Below are 20,851 nucleotides of genomic sequence, written 5' to 3' on the forward strand. Positions count from 1 at the left end.
CATTTACGAGAATAATAAAATAACGCTGTTTTATCTCATAGATACTCTTATATTTTACTTTTGAATGATTAAGTCAATAAGTGTCCATTGTCACTATCAATTAATGTTAATTTTGAGAAATTAGAAATACGACGAATGACATGCTCAGTGAGGTTTCGAACGGGAAGAAAGGAAAACACGCTTGTTATTTCAGTGATAAAATAGCGAATTTACAACAAAGACAAAACTAGATCAGTAAATGCCAACAGACGTAAGTGTTTTACATATATGTTCTAATCAACTGTTTCAGATTTGGATACATTTTGGGGTGTATTGGTCGTACAATCACTATCAAATGACAACTTCGCTCCCCAGAAAGTGTTCATTACGATCAGCCACAAAGTGCGTGTTTATCAGCTGTTCGTGGAAGTCTGTAACATGTAAACATCAGTTTAGGATTCACTAGTGTGCATTTTATTTTGATGTGATCTGGGGATGTCAAATGATCTGTATTGTTTATTGCGGTGATTGTAAGCCAGTATGATGTTGTGCAGTTGCGGTACGAGACACGGGCAGGGCAGCTGCAGACGGCACAGCAAACAATAATACTACTCAAGCATTACACTTCTTGAGATGTATTCTCGTACAAAATTGGACAGTCTCTTCATTTGGTCATAACGTTTGCTGATTGTTTCAAAGACAAGGGAAACCAAATTATAATGTTTCAAGAATTTCATTGGATGGTGATCCATGTTATATTTGAGACATCCATGATGATGTGAGATAGATCAGTGGAGTACTTGACCTAGGCAGGGCAGTTAGGCACAGAAAACACAGATGAAGTACTGTACACTATGTCAGTTGTTTTGTCATGTAATATTGACCATTTTCCTTCATTGTGTCAAAGAGATTGGTGGTATTTGGTATGGCTGGATATTAGTGCGATGATTCTGATATTGCAATTTATTGCAGTAATTTAAGAGATATTGCAATACATGTTGGGATATATTGACTGGAAGGATACTGCGCAAGTGCATGCATCATGAATTCATAATAGCTGTCTGTGAACGGCATCATCTTCTTAGTTACTATGATACTATAAGGCTTCTTATCCCTATTGTGTATGGATGTACGACAACACTTTACAGATAACTTTAATTATATTGAGCTTAATGTGAAACGTTTAATGACAGTATTGCAGCAGAGTTTTGTGAACATGATGATAAAGGTAATACTATAACATAATTTCATGGTCTCAACAGACTGCACTACAATGCAGTATGTAGTTATTGTTTCTCTATATCAGTCATTCATTCAGATTCAACTCCAGTCAGAACATGACTTGTGTTAACATGAACTGATGCAAAATGAAGTAGAAAACACATTATTTAGGTGAATTACTTGTGCTTAAAATCTCATTTGACCTGGTAGAACTAAGATTCTTCAGTAGAAAGTCATTGTGTGGTTATACAAAATGTGCATGGCATTAAGGTAAATTGATGGTGTATACCCAAATAAGAAACAATAAAAGAAACAAAATAATGTGATTTACGAAATGGTTACTCAGAGACTGAGGCTCTACTGATAAGTCCAAATAAGAAATTGGCCCATTTTACGCCACTTTATTCTCCCAAAATGTCACATATGAAATCAATCAAAGCCGTAGAATTTAAATTATTTGGTAGAATAATTGACACTTTTGGAGCCAATTATGAAATTACTGCCACTTGTATAATGTTGCATGAAACCAACAGAAATAAAGTATATTTGAGTCTTTTACTTCTCATTTTGTTGCTATGGAAATGAAGGCCAGTAATTCAAAGGGAGCTAACTCTGGATCTCCCAATAAATTACTGAACCTGAACCATATCAATCACAAAATAGTGTGCTACCAGTATATACTGGTTTACTATTAATATTGCACAACCCAAGGTTTTGGCAAAGACACCTAAAATGAATTGTCAGGTTAAATAATAATTGGAAAATAACCACATGGTATTAATATTGCTGGAGGTAAGAGTTAATTGTTATGGATACAGTTCCTAACAGTCCCAGAAACAATAGCAGATGTACTGTTTACTAGACATGTATATTTCTGAAAACACTTCTTTCTGTTGCCCATTAATTTAGGTCTTAGACGCTCATGTTTTGATTTATCCTTACATGTTTTCGAACAGACATTCTGCATAGCTTTCTTTTTCTGAACACTTTCTCTGTTATGTTATAGGTCTACAATGCCTGTTATTCTAGGATAAAAATTATAGAAAATAAGTTTGATCTAAGATGAGCACTAACCATCTTCAGTTACAGTACAGAAATGGTCGAAAAAAAGATAAGATGGTAGATGGTAGATCCTGTTAGTTGCCTCTTACAACAAGCATGAGTTACTGTAAACCAGTTGTAACCTGGATATTAACAGATAATATTTTTATGAAAAATGTTCATGTATTCATTACAGAGTTGCTTATTTATTATTACAGGATGATGGAATACTCTCATCATATTCACATGAACAAAATTCTCATTAGGCCTAATCTGGGGTTGTTGGGGTTTTTTTTCTTTTTTTTTCTTTTTCTTCGTCTTTTTTTCTTTCTTTCTTTTTTCTTTTTTTTTTTGACCAATAATCAATACTCATCTATTCCAGGAATACATGAAAAGACATTCAAGGTTTCTTAAAATCATTTCCTATTATGAATGATTCAAATTTCAATTCGGGGCAGTGGGGTAGCCTAGTTGTTAAAGCTTCGGCTTGTCATGCCAAAGACCTAGGTTCGACTCCCCACATGGATACAATGTGTGAAGCCCAATTTCTGGTGGAATATCGCTGGAATATTGCTAAAATGCAGTGTAAAACCATACTCTTTCATTCATTCCTTCATCCATTCAAATTCGATTGCTAAGCTTAAAAACTAGTGTTGGAGATTGCCAAAAGTTTCATATGTAATGCCACATATTGTGAAAGAGTAACACATGGTTTAAGGTAATGAAATTATTCTATCCTTTCTTTTGAAACAGTGCCACTGGTCACTGTCACGTCTCCGATGTGATTGTACAGGAGATCACTTGAAAATGTTTCGAAATTGAATACTTGGAACTCAAGGAAAGGCATCTGCTGCGGCTATTTTGGTTTGTTTATTAACAAATTCCAGTACCAATCTAATTTTTATATTTATATGGCTCACAAATGCAATTATCTGAGCAATACGCATTCTCAAAACTATTAAGTTATAATAATATAAAGGAAATACATCATCCCCAAAATTAACGATCATTTTTACGGAAATTGCTGATCGTATCGGGTGAACTGCTTCACGAAAAGTATATCTCAATATATTGTATTGTAAAGTTCGACACTGCAGTATACCAGTTAACTGTTATTATCGCCCACCCCTACTGAAAACCCAGAAGAGGCAAACAATGCTATATCCCTCTCTTATGCTACAGATGATATACTCAGTAGTAACCAGAGCCCTTACCTCACTTCATGCAAAACCACACACAATCATGAGTATGAATATTGTCAGTAACAAGGGTAAAAGTCAGTCAGATTATAGTTACTTAAACTGCTAGACCTCTGTGTTGGAATAATGTACTATTTAAAATGCATCGGTGAGTGAGGCATTTTCCACAGTGTAATGAGAAATAAAGCCCTACACATTTATGATTCAGTTAATATATTTTATATCTTGTTTGGGCATGATATCAGGTAAGTTATTATTAGATTATTCAGAAATTGTCTTGTAAATGAATTATTTAGGTATGGCATGTTGATGTTCATCAGTTACTGGGTATGCAAACATGATTCTGATCAGCTTATCTATGCAAATGTTTGTCCGAATTGTAAGTCAGTTTTTACCAATACCAAGGAAGCACCCCTTTATTTGTTATTTGTGCACAGATGTCGGAAGCCCCAGGACCTGCTAACCACCGACTAAAATCATACAAAAACAAAGCACTTGACTCCCAGGAATTACGACGTAGGAGAGAGGAAGAGGGAATTCAACTCCGCAAACAGAAGAGAGATGAACAGGTGGGACACCATCATGGAATACTGTATATCGATAATCGATAACATATTGCACGCAGGAAAGTTTTGCGAATTAACTCCACTTGCTAACCTTTGCAGGCGTAATGATATCTCTCATATTGTTAAGCCATTATTTTAAGTCCTTGTAACTGTGATCAAACATTATAGTTATAGTGCTATTATTCTAGTAAACATTATTCAGCACAATAGTTATTACACTAACAAATTAATTACAACAATATACATTCAGTACACAACTATAATTTGCAAATTACTGTGCGACGAAATTTGATTAAAACAAGCACTTTTTAAATGCTTCATTATAAATGACTTTCACGCTGAAACTATTGAGGATGTGGCTAGCATAGGGTGTCTCTATCACTACAAAAAGAAACAGGTATGAGGGGTCATCTCAAAAGCAAAACCAGGCCAGGTGAAGCTGACGATGGTTAGGGTCGGACTGGGAGACAGAGATATCAGCTGAGGTTATGATAATCCCATAGGGGAATTCAAGTAGGGAAGTACATGATATGCCTTAGCATATATAACAATGTTCAGTCCTGTTGATCTTCGATTGTTCATGCCACCTATTTATTTTGAGACATTTAATATGAGCCTTTCTATGGATGTCACGTATCATTCTAAGTTCCATATCTTAACATAAACTTCATGAAAAAAGACAGAAAATATGTTAATCAATAGATGAGACATATTCAACACACATGAAAAAGCACAAAATGTCTTTGAGATGACCCCTCTTTGCCAGGCAGCACATGCATGTACTGTCAATCTATGAAATGTTTCAAGTTTAAAAATTTAAGATGTCAGAATACTGTTTTCATTTATTCTTTTTTGTGCTAATTTCACAACAGTGATTCCTAATTTTTAGTAAGACATTGACTTCTTATTCTTTTTAGACAAAATAATTTAATTTTTTACTTACCTTACCATAGGTCTATAGCATACCACATCAAGCTTCGCTTAGTAGGAGATCTGACGGAGTTGAATTGCTATTCAATCTTGAATGGCTACCTCGCAATCGAAGACTGTCGTGATACGGAAGTATCGGGATCTCCCCACTGCACATGCGCGCAGACCCAACGAAAACTTCACTTTTACTTCAAGCATCGTCTGATCTTGACGTGTTTGGGTCTCCTATTTTCGCTGTTGCCCCCCTAATTTGTTACTGGATTGGTTTCATTTGGGTGGACTGCTTCTACTGATAATTATGTCCGCTGTATCTATGTTTTGTATTACTTAGCGTGGTATTTAGTGTAATTTTTGCTGTTCCTTTTCAAGTGGCAGCTATTTCACTTATTTAAACTTATTCTCTTCTGTTGCAAGCATGCTGTTGCATGGGGAATGGAGCAGTCCATTACGTGGTAAGGGGTGTTTTTTTCTTCTACCCTTATTGTCACACTGTTATTTCGGTTTATTAGAGTTGTTGTGCATGACACACCACTTTTGTGAAGTTTGTAAAGGTTTGAAGTCCAGCAAGGACCCACACCTGTACTGCCCGGACTGTACTGCTGTGTCCTGCTCCCTCCTACAGCATTGTGCAGTGTGCTCGTACTATCTAATCCAGAATTCAAGGCATACTTGGCGCTAGTAAGGAAGAGGAAGACACAAAAATTCAGAAAAATGTCTTGGTCTCCTGCATCCTTGTCTGGTTCAAGGTTATCTCTTCTATGTACACCGGAGATTCATCTCATTGGAGATGCCTGGCTGGAGCAGTGTTAGACACTGCTGCTTGAGTGGAGGCATCACTGAATCAGAATCATTCAGCGCTGCCGATGCTGACGCAGATCTAACGCCAATACCAATACCGACGGTGATGCCTATACGGACACCGACGCCTTTGCCGATTCCAACGCCGATGCCTACCACCCAGCCAGGAGGGTGGATGGATTTGGCGAGACCTGACGCTTTTACGCACCCGGAGGTGCAACAGATTTTAAGTGCGCTGCTTATGCCTGCCCCATGGGTGGATATTTGATAGGCGGAGTGCCCCTGCCCGTCTTCAGGGGTAGACAGCGTCAGGGCTATTAGGGTGGTACATCCCACCCCCAGCTGTGCCAGTGTTCCCTACACCAGTAGGCGGGAGACTGGGCATCTTTTGGAGGAACTGATCCATCCTCAAGGATCCCTATGTTACCAGAATTCTAAAGAAGGGCTACAAACTACCGGTCATACAGCCTCCACCATTGACATCTCAGCCGGCGACATGGGCGTATTCAGAGGCACAACGTCAGTTGTTGAGTAACATCATCGAAGTGTTGTTAGGGAAATGTGCTATCATGGAAGTACTGGACCCACACCTCTCGCCAGGGTTCTACTCTCCGGTCTTCCTCATTCGCAAGAAAGACTCTACAACTTAAAAATGATTCAAAACGTGGCAGCATTCAACGATCGTTACTTGATGGAACCTCCACATTTCAAGATGGTGTCTCTAAAACAGTTGCAAATCAAGTTGAACCCGGGAATGTGGCTGTGCACTCTCGACATATAGGATGCTTACCTGCACGTCCCCATCTATTCGGCTCACGGGAAATTTCTGTGGTTTGTATGCGAGGTCCGACATTACCAGTGGTGAGTCCTGCCGTTTGGCATTCCACGGCCCCGTGGCTATTTACCAGAATCACGACAACCATCACTCGTTTTCTTCATCTCAGGCAGATAGAGTTCGACCCATATATAGTCGACTGTCTGCTCAACCAGTTCAAACCTCACTTGCTACGCAGACAGCTGACTTTGCCATCCGTCTCCTGGAACAGTTAGGGTAGATGATCAACCAGGAAAAGTCGCACGCAGGAGTTGGTATTTATCTGGGGCCTGTTCCAGACACAGTACAAAGGTGTTCGGATCCCCCTCGAGTGATGGGAAAAGATCTTCCGGTTCATAGCGAGGAGACTGTCAGAACCGTTGCTCCTCAGAGAGTGGCAGTCTCTGTTGGGCCTTCTGATGTCGGTGCAGTACTTAACAGGCAGGGGGCATCCACTACAGAGGTACCTCCTCCCGTACATACAGGCAGACAGTGTTACAACGCGCCTGTTGCTTCCGGTACATCTGCACCAATACCTGCGCTGGTGGACGATCGAGTTGGTTTGACCAAGTATGTGTCCTACTACTCTGATTCTGGTTCCAGTGACCTTCACGACAGATCATTGCAGCAGATCGGCATGCAGAGGGAATAAGTAGTGGTCCGGCTGCCCCGAGGCATATGTGGGATCTTAAGACACTGACGTTCCTCTGGAGTTCTACACCACCATCCTGTCTGTTGTATCCATATGCCATAGACCTGTGGTAAGGTAAGTAAAGTTAAAATCTAAATATTTTAGATATACTTACCTTACCATGGAGCGTTCAGTCCCTCCCAATGCTGGACGCTCCTCCCCACTACAGACTCTTTGGACCGAGAAGTAAAAGTGAAGTTTTCGTGGAGTCAGTGCGCATGCGCAGTAGGGAGATACAGATACTTCCATATCATGACAGTCGTCAGTTGCGAGGTAGCCATTCGAGATTGAAAAGCAATTCAACTCCATCAGATCTCCTACTAAGAGAAGCTTAAGGTAATATGCTACAGACCTATGGTAAGGTAAGTATTTAAATATATAAAAAAATTTATCAATTTGTATTTATATTTTTATTTTTATTTTGACAGCTATTCAAACGACGAAATGTATCCGTGCCATCAGGGTCTGATGAAATGTCTGTGGGCGATGTGCAGGAAGCCACTGTGTCTTCAACTCTCACTGTATGTATGCCTGAATATTTTAACATATCTCCCTGTGAGGTTAGTCCCTTCAAAACCTATGTGACCCGTTAACATCCTGGGGTACAATAGGCCTTCAGCCACCCATGCTTGCCATAAAAGGCGACTATGCTTGTTCTAAAAGGTGACTAACGGGATCGGGTGGTCAAGCTCACTGACTTAGTTGGCACATGTCTTTGGTTCTCAATAGCGCAGATCAATGATCATTTGTTGATCACTGGATTGTGTGGTCCAGACTATTATTTACAGACCGCCGCCATATAGCTGGAATATTGCTGAAACTAAACTAAACTCACTCACTCACTCACTCACTCAAAACCTACGTATATCAGTAGTCACTGGATTGCCTTGTCCAGACTTGGTTGTATTGATTATTTCCATACCACAAGCAATGTCAAATGTTCAGAAATTAAAAACAGAATTCAAGACAAGGCTTACCAATCTCTGCATATTGCTAGCATGTCTATTTGCATACGAAACTGTCATATCAATTGTTGTAAGGAGCTTGTTTCACTGTACTGGGCTGAACTTGTACCAAGCCACCTCAAATCTCTTTATCTCTTTAGCTATTTTCCAAAGGTAAGTGCCAATTGGCGCCTTCCAAGGAAATCCTGGCTGCAGCAATACAGAACTGGTTCCATCGTGTTTTCTTCAGAAAATAACTGTGTCCATCTAACAATAATGTTAAGAAATGTCTTTTGGATCACAAGATATATGAGCAAACATATAAATGCAGAGTATTAAAAGTATTATCTAATGGCAGTAGATATATGCAATCAATGTTCTTGCATTGCAATCAATGTTTGTATTGCAGTTGTCTTCTTGTCGGAGCATTTGCTGTTGCTGTGCATGTTTATAATTGATCCTAACTGTTCAACATCTGTCCATGTAGGGCGGCATCAGTACAGAGATGGTTCAAGCTTTATACAGTGAAAATGTTGAGGAGTTAGAAGCTGCTACTCAGAAGTTTAGGAAACTGTTATCAAGAGGTATGTGCATAGCTCTGTTCAAGAAAATTGGTGAATGTATTAGTTTTCATTTACTACCGCTTTCTTAGGTATGCTCATCACAAAGATTTTAATAGCATGCAAAACTGATTAGACTTTGGTTTACGAGAATGTGCTCTTTGAGCATGGACAGCGAGGATACCAGCGCATTGCGATGATGATGATGATGATGATGATGATGATGATGATGATGATGATGATGATGATGATTGAGGCTTGTGAATGTAAATGTGTGTCCTTTCTGCACAGAACCAAACCCACCAATAGATGAAGTGATCCAGACTGGAATTGTCCCACGTTTTGTAGAGTTCCTACAGAGAGATGGAAGCTGGACCCTGCAGGTTAGTCAGTCATTAGCAGTACCAGTCAGTGTAGATGACTTTATACTTGATACCTGTAACACTGAAGGGGAGAATCTAGTATGTGATTGACAACAATGAAGGTCAAGATGGCTGAGTATAAATTAGTGTAAACAAAAAAGGATGATTATTTTATGGATATACATCTTCTTACTCAAGTAAGTGATGGATACATTATTAGAATCTATGTCGCTTTTCACAGAATAAAGAAGTTGTATATCCATAAACTTCCATAAACCTCACATTACCAAATATTGTGTTCACTTGAGGAATGTTCAGGAGATAACTCTGGTAGTAAGGTAGTCCCACTGGCTAAAGAGAGCTGATTGAACTAGAGGCAAAGGTTCAAGACCACATATATTTCTCGTCCATGAAAAGGCATGTTTCACAGTAAACATCTGTTGGAGTATCAGATGTGTGCCAAACAACCGTTAGAGATTCCCAGTTAGACTACCATAGTTTCAGTGTCTGTGGAAACCTTCTTAATCAGAGCTAGAAATTATAAATACATGATAAGATTGATGAGGTAGTAATGGGAGGGTGATATCTATTCCTGTCACACACTTTCAGTCACATGTCTGCATTATTGAACTTTTGTGGCAAAATCCCAAACAGTTAAGACTCTGCAGTTTTGCTTAGACAGTTAATTAAAAGTTTCTATGCTCCATTTTGTTATGTTTTAAGGAAGTCCTTGATGAATCATGTTTGGTTAAAAATGTTGATTTCAGATACTAGATGTAAGTCTACCCAGTTTTACAACCAAGGGCATATAACTCTAAATCATACTTGCAATGCAGATAAACCACTAGATATTTTATGAGAGCCTCAGCCATTTGCTGCCACTGGTCAATTATCAGAAGTCCACCTTTCAATGCTGCACTTTTTGTTCGATTTAGTTTGAAGCAGCATGGGCTTTGACAAACATAGCATCAGGAACTTCTCTACAGACCCGTGTTGTCATTGAAGCCAGGGCTGTCCCTATCTTCATCAAACTCCTCAGCTCTGAAATCGAGGATGTGCAGGAACAGGTAAGTTTACACATGCTTTGATTCCCTGGGTTCAGGTATTGTGGCAGCTCACATTTGGGGTGCATTGGGTAGAGATGTCATAGAGTAACGTGTTGATGGGAAGAAATATGAATTTTTGATATGCATTTCCTTTAATTCAGTACCATTTCTCTATCTCTATTATCTGTTTCCTGAAGCAGGACGCTTATTTAATTGTGAAATTTGTGCTGTTGATGATTATTGTTGCTAAATTTGTTGATCTACTTTTTAGGCTGTGTGGGCGTTGGGAAACATTGCTGGTGACAGCCCTGAATGCAGGGACTATGTACTTAATGAAGGAATACTTGTACCGTTGTTACAGTAAGTAGCATACCATCAGAGGCTACGAAGTCATGCAGTCTATGTAAATAGGTTAAGCATTATTTTGGATATCAATGTGCAGTGTTCTTTCTTGGGTCGACAGTGTAGTTTTATCGCATCTGAATTATTATGGATTACCCCTCCTGGCAGTATTTGTTTGCCTGGTTTTTAACACAGGATGAGGTATCCTAGCATTACATGCACTTAAGACTTTGCCAACATGTCAGTATTGAAATGTATTGAGATGTAAGTAATGACATGTTATGCTGCTTTTATAAAAGAAGATTCATTGTCCCCCAGGGAAACAAGGTGTAAGTTGGTTGTGCCTGATAGGTAAGCTCTTGAATTTTCCGTTTTATTCGGTCTTGATTGAACAGACAAAAGACAGTATATGTAGGTAATTTAAGCACGACAAAAAATGATTCTTAACTTGTGTTTGCTATAGCCATGCACTTGAAGGAGAGTGTGTCTTTTGTTGGTATTGATATGTTTTTGCCACTGTTTTCAGATTATTAAGTAAAAGCAACAGCCTGTCAATGACACGGAATGCAGTGTGGTGTTTATCTAACTTATGCCGAGGCAAGAATCCACCACCAGAGTTTGCAAAGGTTTGTTACATCTCAGAAATTTTACTTAAGTTTGTAACTATTGTGATCATTTAATCAGCGCTGCATCTTCCCTTTGCTCCAGAGGTGGTAAGGCAGTATTCTCATGCTTTTTTATGGGACATTGTCATCTGTTATTTACTCACACCAGTCTATTGTCATACATCCAGCATTACCCATCTTTCCTATACCACCCTGTTGGACTTAGTGCCTGTGGTATGATTGGTAGTGTATGTGTAGCAGTGAATGCTGTAGCAGACGTGCTTGGTAATGAGGTGTCCATATCTTGGCAGGTATGTCCAGCACTGCCTGTGTTAGCACGGCTGCTGTTCCACACGGACAAGGACGTCTTGGCTGACTCGTGTTGGGCTCTTTCCTATCTCTCAGATGGACCCAATGAAAAGATCCAAGCTGTTATAGACTCTGGAGTGTGTCGTCGACTTGTAGAACTTTTAATGTGAGTGAGGAAACAGTTCTTCTGGGACTGTTGAAAGATCTGTGGAAGATGGTGACAGAAATGAATGTTGACATTGAATGAATTTTTTTGGTATATAAATTCTTGTTCCAGAATGTTGACAAAATAACATTTCCCACTTTGTTAGATGTTATCAAATTTATGAATTTTTAACTTACCTTACCATAGGTCTTATGCATATTACCTCTAGCTTCGCTAAACGAGATCAGACAGTCGTTGATTCGCCATCCCCTCGATGGCTACCTCATGTAATCTACGAATGTAGTCACGGAAGTGACGTGATCTCTCCACTCGCGCGAGAGCGCAGAATCCAAAATTCACTTTTACCTTTAGCGTTCGTGCGAACGGACGTGTTGGTTTGCTGTTTTTTTTCTACTATGTGTAGTTTCAATAAAGTTGCTACTCCTTGGTAGGTATGGTTTGTATCCCCTCATTTTGTATTAAAGTCAAGTCATACAAGCATTTAATGTGCTTACCTTGCTACCTCGTGTTGTTCTTTTCTCACTCAGGCATGGCCTGTCCGTGCCGTATGTGAGAACGGCATGGCGTCCATGGGGGTAGTACATCTTGTTGATTGTTTGCCCGTCATGTTTCTGCCCATGCTTGGTCATTTTCACTTGTGTTTTCGGTATTTTTCATACCATTTTCTACCATGAATTTCAGCGTAGCGAAGGCAGCCATTGTGGTTGTTGTTTTTCGCAGCCCCGCACTTATGGGTGTGTCTATTTTTTACGTAGGGGTGTAACTACTTTCTACATTTTTATGTAGGGGTTTTTTCTCCTAGTATTGTATCAACATGTCGTCAAGTCTTGGTTTCTTGTCTGTTACAGTTTCTGTGTATGACTCGACACTTTTGTACTGTCTGCAAGGGGCAGAAGTCAGCCAAGGACCCACATCCCTGGTGTCCGGATTGTGCGTCCGCTGTTTGCTCCATCGATAATCGGTGCCTACACTGTCAAGCGTTATCTCTCGCCGATTTCAAGACCTTTTTGGCGGTTCGGAGGAAACGTTTTACACAACGTAAGAGAAGAATGTCGTCGCCAGCGTCTTCCTTGGGATCTTTACCTGACGACCAGGATCTACCACCGCCTTCAGTACCAGTATCAACGCCTAGTGTGGGGCGCTCATCTATTACGCCGGCGCGCTCCTCTCCAGAGCCTACGCATTCAGACGCCTTTGTAGACTTATCTCACCCAGATGCCTTATCCCATCCTGAAGTTCAGAGGCTTCTGCGATCTCTCTTGACACCGGGCGCTGCTGTACGCCCTACCTCGTCGTCTACATCTTTACCAACGACAGCGCCTAGACTTACGCCAGCGCCGATGCCTGTACCAGCGCCTCTGCCTGTGCCGGCGCCACTGCCTGTCCCGGCGCCTTTGTTTACATCAGCACCGGTGTTTTCGTCAGTGCTTATTCCGACGCCAGCGCCTGTACCAACGCCAGATCCAGTGTTGTTGCCGGACCCTGCTCCTATGCCTACTTCTTATCGGATCCCCAGAGTGTCTCATACGCTGACTAAAGAAGAAATGTTACAGCGCCAGTTGGATGAAGAGCGCGCTCGTCGTTTAGAGGCTGAGCGCTCCCGGCGCAGATCTCGTTCTAGGTCCCCGAGGGGTCGGCGCTCCCGGTCTGTTTCCCGCTCTCCAAGGCGCTCCTTAGAGGAAGACTCACGTACCAGAAGTAGACGTAGAGTGCGATCTCGGTCAAGATCACCACGGCGTCTCTCTAGATCCCAGCGTTCGCGATCGCCGGAACCACTGCAGACTTCCTGCAAGGAATTGAACTCTAAGAACTCTGCTTCCAACTCTAGTCAGCGACGAGAATCAACCTCTGTTTCCTGGGAGGTCACGAGGAACAGTTCTTTTGTCCAGATTATGAGGAGGACCCTGGCAATGATGGTGATAGTGATGGCACCTATCTTCCCTTAGCTGCTGTCTTTGAGTGGATTGCCGACAGATTACCGGACTGTCCTTCCCCTTCTTCAGATTCAAGCAACCCGGCGTCGATTCACTTGTCTCCTGAGTTACTTATTCCACCACACCCTATGGTGGCGGATGCTGTTGCTTTGTTAGATTCGGACTTTGCAAAGTTATCCTTAAATCCAACCATCAAAGCGTCGAAGTCTAAGAAATCAGATTATAAAGTACACAGTCTGGATTTTGCCGACAACGGGGCGGTGCTAGACGATTCAATTAAGAGGTTGTCAAGCTCAACTCCGTCATCTTACAGAGTTCAGGATTCAAAGCTAGCAGCTATTGATACGGAACTGAAACGTATGCTTAAACCTATCTCGGCGCTTGCGTCAGCCACCTCCGCTGCAGCCTTGGATTTGTCAGAGGATAATGCCTCGAGGGTGGATCATTTAACTACTATTTTTTGCTTGGCAAGGCAGAGTACTCCATGACCTGCTTGGACATTTACGCGCGGCGCTAGCCATGACTACTACTATGCGCCGATCTGGATTTTTAGATGCTTGTTCTTGGCAAGAGGAATTTAAACGACAACTACTTCGTGCACCATTTACGTCTAAGTTCCTCTTTGATGAAAAGATACCAACGGTGTATAAACAACATGCCGAACTCACTAACACGGAAGTGGCGCTGTCAACCTTCGAGGCCTTGGGCTCTGCATTTCGTGGCCGAGCCAGGGGTAATGCCAAGAAAAGATATGTACCCAGGAGAGAGTCTATCCGTTCCTCGTTTGGGAGGGGACGAGGTCGTACCAAGGACTCAGATGTCCAGCGCAAGCCTCGAGAACGCGGCAGGGATGCCCCATCTACGTCCGGTCGAGGTAGGGGCAAGCATCCCTACTCCGGCCGCTGAAGCCATGGACTACTACGACTGGGACCTCCCACCCCCAGTCGTACCAGTTCATCCGACCCCTGTAGGTGGGAGACTAGGGATCTTCTGGGCCAACTGGACATTCCTGGAAGACCCGTTTGTTTGCAAGATCCTGAGAGCCGGCTACAAGCTACCACTAGCCAGAGCTCCGCCGTTGACTACCACTCCCCTGTCACGAGTGTACTCAATAGATCAACAGGTACTTATACTAGAGAACATCAACATTTTATTAACAAAACGTGCTATAGAGATAGTGTCAGAACCCCATCACTCCCCGGGGTTCTATTCACCATCTTCCTGATACCCAAGAAAGGTTCCACCAAAATGCGGATGATTCACAACATGGCGACTTTCAACAGCCTGTATTTAGCCGAGCCCCCGCATTTCCGAATGACGTCACTGGATCAGATCCAAGCCAAGTTGTCACCCGGAGCTTGGATGGCCAGCCTAGATTTACAGGATGCTTACCTGCACGTTCCTATATTCCCGCGCCACAGGAAGTTCCTGCGTTTCATATTCAACGGAGTACACTACCAGTGGCGAGTGCTGCCGTTTGGAATTTCTACGGCCCCGTGGCTTTTCACTCGGGTCACACTGCCTGTCACCCGGTTTCTGCACCTCCGGGGGATAGACTTCGATCCTTACATCGACGATTGTTTTCTAAATCACTGCAATCCTCAGTTGCTACGCAAACAACTGGACTTCTCCACACGCCTACTTCAGCAGTTGGGGTGGATTATCAATATCGAGAAGTCGCAACTGGAACCAACGCAGGAGTTAACTTTCATCGGGGGGTTGTTCCTGACTCGGCTCAATCTGGTCAGGGTCCCTCCCGATCGATGGCAGAAGATTCTCGCCTTTACGGATCGAGCTCTGTCCCTACCTCTCACCCTCAGAGAATGGCAGTCTCTGTTGGGCTTGTTGACGTCGGCGCAAGACCTCACCCTCAGAGGACGGCTTATGCTGCGCCCACTACAGAGGTTCCTATTACCATTCATTCGGGAGAACGACCTCCAGTCATCATTTCTTCTACCCCCGCACCTGCATCAGTACCTCAGGTGGTGGACGGTAGAGTGGAACGTCTGCGCCGGTGTTTGTTTGACAAGCTTCAACCACGACCACGAATTGTTTGTAGACGCATCCCTCTTGGGATGGGGCGCTCACTTGAACGGCCAGACAACCTCAGGGCTGTGGTCAGACGCCGAAAGGGAGTGGCATATCAACAACCTGGAGATGCAGGCAGTCATCCTAGCGGTCCGCCACTGGCTACCGGTTCTAACAGACTCCAGACTCCTGGTAGCGTCCGACAATTCCACGGTCGTGTGGGTGATTCACAATCAGGGTACAACCAGATCCAAACAACTTCTGGACCAGATGTTCCTGTTAGCGGATCTGGTAGACAGCAACGGCATCGTGATCGCGGCTCGTCACATTCCCGGCTGCAAAAACATTCTGGCAGACGCCCTGTCGCGCCCCGGCAAACCATCCCCGACGGAGTGGATGCTTCATCCGGACGCATTTCACCAGATTTGCTGGCAACTCGGGAGACCACTGGTAGATCTTTTTGCCACCAGTTTCAATCACCAGTTACCAACGTACGTATCTCCCGTGCCGGATCCACAGGCGTGGGCAGTCGACGCGATGTCTCTGTCATGGGAAGGCCTGGACGCATATGCGTTCCCTCCTCCAGTCCTTCTCTCGGACGTAATCGCCAAGATCAGACTGACGCAGAACCTCCGACTGCTTTTGGTCGCGCCTTGGTGGCCAGCCAGGTCGTGGTTTCCCGATCTTCGACGGCTTGCCAACGGAGACCCTTACAAACTTCCAGGGTGGTTGCATCTGCTTCGACATCCACACAGTCGACAGCTGCATCCGGATCCACTGCGATTCCATCTTCACGCATGGGTCATCTGCAGAGGGCATTAAAGGCTAAGGGCTACTCTGCGCACGTGGCGAACGTTATAGCTCGCGCGCATAGAGTTTCTACCCGCTCTTTATATGACGACAAATGGCGCTCTTTTGAGAATTTTTGCGCAGGAAGATCTCAAGATCCCATGGCAGCATCTCCTCAGTTTGTGACACAGTTCCTTCTCTATCTACGGAACTCTAGACATCTCAGAGGCAGTACCTTAGGCACCTATTTGTCAGCTTTGAATTCTGTCCTTGCTATCAAGTCAGATACACAGATCTCCAAGATACCGGAACTTATTGCGCTTCTCAAAGCTTTCAAGCTGGAAGACCAGAAGGCCAAGTTCCGTCCTCCAGCTTGGGATCTTAATGTTGTCCTTCAACATCTCAGAGGGCCGCCGTACGAGCCATTAGAGGAAGCCTCCTTTGAACATCTTTCCAAGAAGACGGTTTTCTTACTATCATTGGCAACAGCGGCTAGAGTCAGCGAGATCCATGCTCTTGACGTTACTCAGATCCGATTTGAACAGTCAAGACACGGACGTGTTCATTTGGGTTTGCTTTGTGATTTTGTGGCTAAGAACCAGCTTCCCGGGCAGCCTAACAGGCTATTTTCCATCCCTCCTTTGTCTACGATCCTGGGTCATCATGACGTGGAGGAGGAGCTGCTATGTCCAGTCAGGGCTCTCAGATGCTATATTAAAAGGTCAGCCTCTAGGAGACGATCCCGCAAAAGATTATTCATTCCCTTTGCCGTGTCCTGCAAAGGCGAAGTAAACAGAAATACTATTGCCCTCTGGCTCAGATCGACTATCCTGGCGGCCTATGACGACAAGCACCTGCCTCATCCGGTAGCAAGTAACCCGCACGAGATCAGGGCCTTGGCGTCTACAATGGCGCTCCATCGGAACTGCACAGTACCGCAGATCATGGAGGGCTGTTTCTGGAGGTCATCAACTGTCTTCGCATCCCACTACTTGAGGGACTTGGCAGTTGAAGACGTGGAGGGGTTACAGTCATTTGGTCCATTGGTGGTTGCTCAACAACTTACCCGACCATCTGCCCATTAGGTAACTACACTTCTACTTACCGTTGGTCTTAAGATTAACCTCACCCCCCGGGTGCGTCGGTTTTTCTTTGGAGTTCTATTGGGTTACTCTTTGTCCTGTTCCAGGTATTATCCTGAGACCGTTGACATTGGTTTTCCCGAGTTCTCCTGATGCATGTGCACTGTTTGCTGAGGGATGGTCCTCCGGAGTCCACACCACCATCCATCTGTCGAAGCCATATGCATAAGACCTATGGTAAGGTAAGTTAAAAATTTATTAAAATCTAAATATTTTAGATATTTAAATACTTACCTTACCATAGGGCGGTGACTCCCTCCCAACGCTGGATGCTCCTCCCCACTTTGGACTCTTCGGACCTTCTGGCTGATGGTAAAAGTGAATTTTGGATTCTGCGCTCTCGCGCGAGTGGAGAGATCACGTCACTTCCGTGACTACATTCGTAGATTACATGAGGTAGCCATCGAGTGGATGGTGAATCAACGACTGTCTGATCTCGTTTAGCGAAGCTAGAGGTAATATGCATAAGACCTATGGTAAGGTAAGCATTTAAATATCTAAAATATTTAGATTTTAATAATTTTCTGATTGAATGTGTTCACTCCTACATAGCTGCAGGACTTGCTTTATTATGTTTCTTATTATATCATGCATGATTCTGTTGGTGACTTTCATGTCTGATCCTGTTTTAAAGTTTATAGGCTTTTTACCAGGTCTTGGTGACATTCTTTGTTATCTCATTCCATTTATGATATGCTGTTGCAGTATCTAGTTTCAGGATATGTGACAGACAACAATTTCAGAGTTAACCATTTGTGATCCCATTTCCAGGCATAATCATATAAGTGTGGTGGCCGCAGCGCTACGTGTTGTAGGAAATATTGTCACAGGAGATGACTGTCAGACTCAGGTAAGTACCTCACAGGTATCCATAAGTTGTCAGTAGAACTCTACCTTCATAATTATGTGTAAGAAATTATTTAAAAAGTCACTAAAACCAATCAGTCAGTGTTTGCAATTCTCAAGTGTACCATTTGATCATCAGGGCCTGCTGGCTTTATAATCTACAGGAAATGAGTCTAGTTTGTTTAAGTCAAACCAATAAAAGCAAAATAAACAACCCTGCACACAGTTTTACATTGTTTAATTCTGTCATTATATGTAATGACATCAAATTCCTGTTGGAGAAATAAATTGTCAGATAATTTACTGAAGGCCACAAGGGCCTGCAAATGTTTGAAACTGCCGGTCTGAGACAATAATAATTGTTGCGGGTCTCGGAGCCAGTGGTTATTTCAAGTGCTGCATTCAGTGTTACTGTATGATACTCATGCTTACCCAAATGGGTAAAGCGTCACTTATCACACACAAGGCCTGGGTTCAATTCCCCACTGGGCTATAAAGTGTAAATGGATTGGGCAATATGGATATGGATATATTGCTACAGTTGTATAACCATCACTCACATTCACAACTTAGCTGTATACTGTTTTTGTATAGTCATTTTATCTGCGAGCCAGTATATACCTGCTGTTTGTGTCCTGCAGGTGATACTCAACTGTTCTGCATTACCCTGTCTCCTGCATCTTCTTAGTAGCCCAAAGGAGTCCATCCGGAAAGAAGCCTGCTGGACAATATCAAACATCACTGCTGGAAATAGGATGCAAATACAGGTTGGTTCCTTCATTCTGACGGCTGCCATGATGAGTGTCAGTGAGAACATGTTGACATCAGCTTACTAATATGGAGAATGGGAGACCACAATCTGTTACGTTTCGGCACGATCCACAAAACGTTCATAGCACTATGCCATTTCTATGATTTATAAGGTTAAGAAAGCTTTGTGAAACTAAATCCTGATCATGTATGGTTGGCTTCCAGCTGTCTCCTTCATGGTTGAGAATGTAGTTTAACCCACAGTAGTCCATGATAGGCCATGGCTGTTCCAGAAACACTTTCTTCCTAACAACTTGTAATTTCTACATGTACAGACAGACTTACATTACTTTATGACCATGTTAATCCAGTCAGTTACAAGGAATATACTGTCCAAATGAATGTGGTTTTTTTTCGTTGTTGAGGAATTATTGTGGATTAATTTTTACATTGCCTTGCCATTGAAGGGATTACCGGTGTATTATTGTTTGTTTACCTATCTATAAATCATGAGTATGGTTAATGTATTCTCTATTGTCTCCATTCCAGAACGTGATAGATGCCAACATTTTCCCAGTCTTGATAGACATCCTGGGTAAAGCAGAATTCAAAACAAGGAAAGAAGCCGCCTGGGCTATAACAAATGCTACATCAGGTGGTTCCCCAGAACAGATTAGGTATGTTCAAGCTATGGCAACATATGCATTGTTATTTTTTCAGACATTTTGCCATGTAACCTGCACACAAACTTGTCTGCATGTGTCTTGAGTTGTTACTCCTGTTGTAGGTTTCTTGTGGAACAAGGCTGTATATCGCCACTGTGTGACCTGCTTACTGTGATGGACAGCAAGATTGTCCAAGTGGCTCTCAATGGACTTGAGAACATCCTCAGACTTGGTGAACAAGACTCCAAACACAATAATGGAATCAACCCTTATGCTGTGATGATTGAAGAGTGCTATGGTAAGATGCATTTACAAGTCCCACTAGTGTGGAGAATTGCTTTACCCAGTACACACAAGAACAGATTAGTTGTCATATTTTCAAGGCATGTAACAACATATCAAATTATCAATGCAAAAGAATTGATTGCACTACAGTACCACAATGTAGATTAGAATTAAAAACACAAATAGTATTGCGGATAGATCGCTAATTAATTAATATGTCTACCCATTTGCACTAAACAATTGTCATGATAGAACCAAGTCATCGTTCTAGGTGATAAATGCAGTTCTATTATTCAGTCTGTTCTTTGTAATTTAGGACTTGACAAGATTGAGTTCCTCCAGAGCCATGAGAACCGAGATATCTACCAGAAAGCATTTGACATCATTGAAAAGTACTTTGGAACAGAAGAAGAGGATCGTGTCATTGCTCCTCAGATGGATGAAAACCAACAGCAATACCAGTTTGGAGTTCAGGCTCAAAACAATCCAGTGGGTGGCTTCCAGTTCTAGACTCCTTTATTTTCCACCTGACAGACAGTCCTGCAGGTTCCACCTGTATAGTTCTGGGGCGGAGTGTTGACTGTTTTCGTTGTACCACAGTTCGAGCGCCTTGCTCTGGACGCTCAACTAGTCAGTCCACTGCCATATCACTGGGAAGATCAAAGATTGTTTATCTTGTCAAAAATCGTTATTCCACAGGACTTGCTTCCAGCAGCAGCAGCAGCAAACTCTAGAATCCTTGCTGAGTTCAGTAGACCTTCACAGTGAGGTGCAACTACAAAAAGTGTTGTTCATAATGTCACTCTGTAACCATCTCACAATCTGATCTCTTCAGACAA

The 20,851-nt window shown here is 42.6% G+C and overlaps 1 protein-coding gene across 1 annotated transcript; it reads left to right on the top strand.

The window, feature by feature from the left end:
* Positions 1-137: 137 nt before the first annotated feature.
* Positions 138-20,851, top strand: LOC137288129 (importin subunit alpha-6-like). Its single transcript, XM_067820536.1, has 14 exons — positions 138-250; positions 3,878-4,009; positions 7,668-7,760; positions 8,671-8,767; positions 9,035-9,126; positions 10,041-10,172; positions 10,423-10,511; positions 11,020-11,119; positions 11,410-11,573; positions 18,238-18,316; positions 18,954-19,079; positions 19,612-19,739; positions 19,850-20,025; positions 20,329-20,851. The coding sequence occupies exons 1-14, from the start codon at positions 239-241 to the stop codon at positions 20,520-20,522; spliced, it is 1,614 nt and encodes a 537-aa protein (XP_067676637.1). The 5' UTR covers positions 138-238; the 3' UTR covers positions 20,523-20,851.

Source organism: Haliotis asinina, chromosome 6 (genome assembly GCF_037392515.1).
Source record: "Haliotis asinina isolate JCU_RB_2024 chromosome 6, JCU_Hal_asi_v2, whole genome shotgun sequence".
Lineage (NCBI taxonomy): Eukaryota > Metazoa > Mollusca > Gastropoda > Lepetellida > Haliotidae > Haliotis > Haliotis asinina.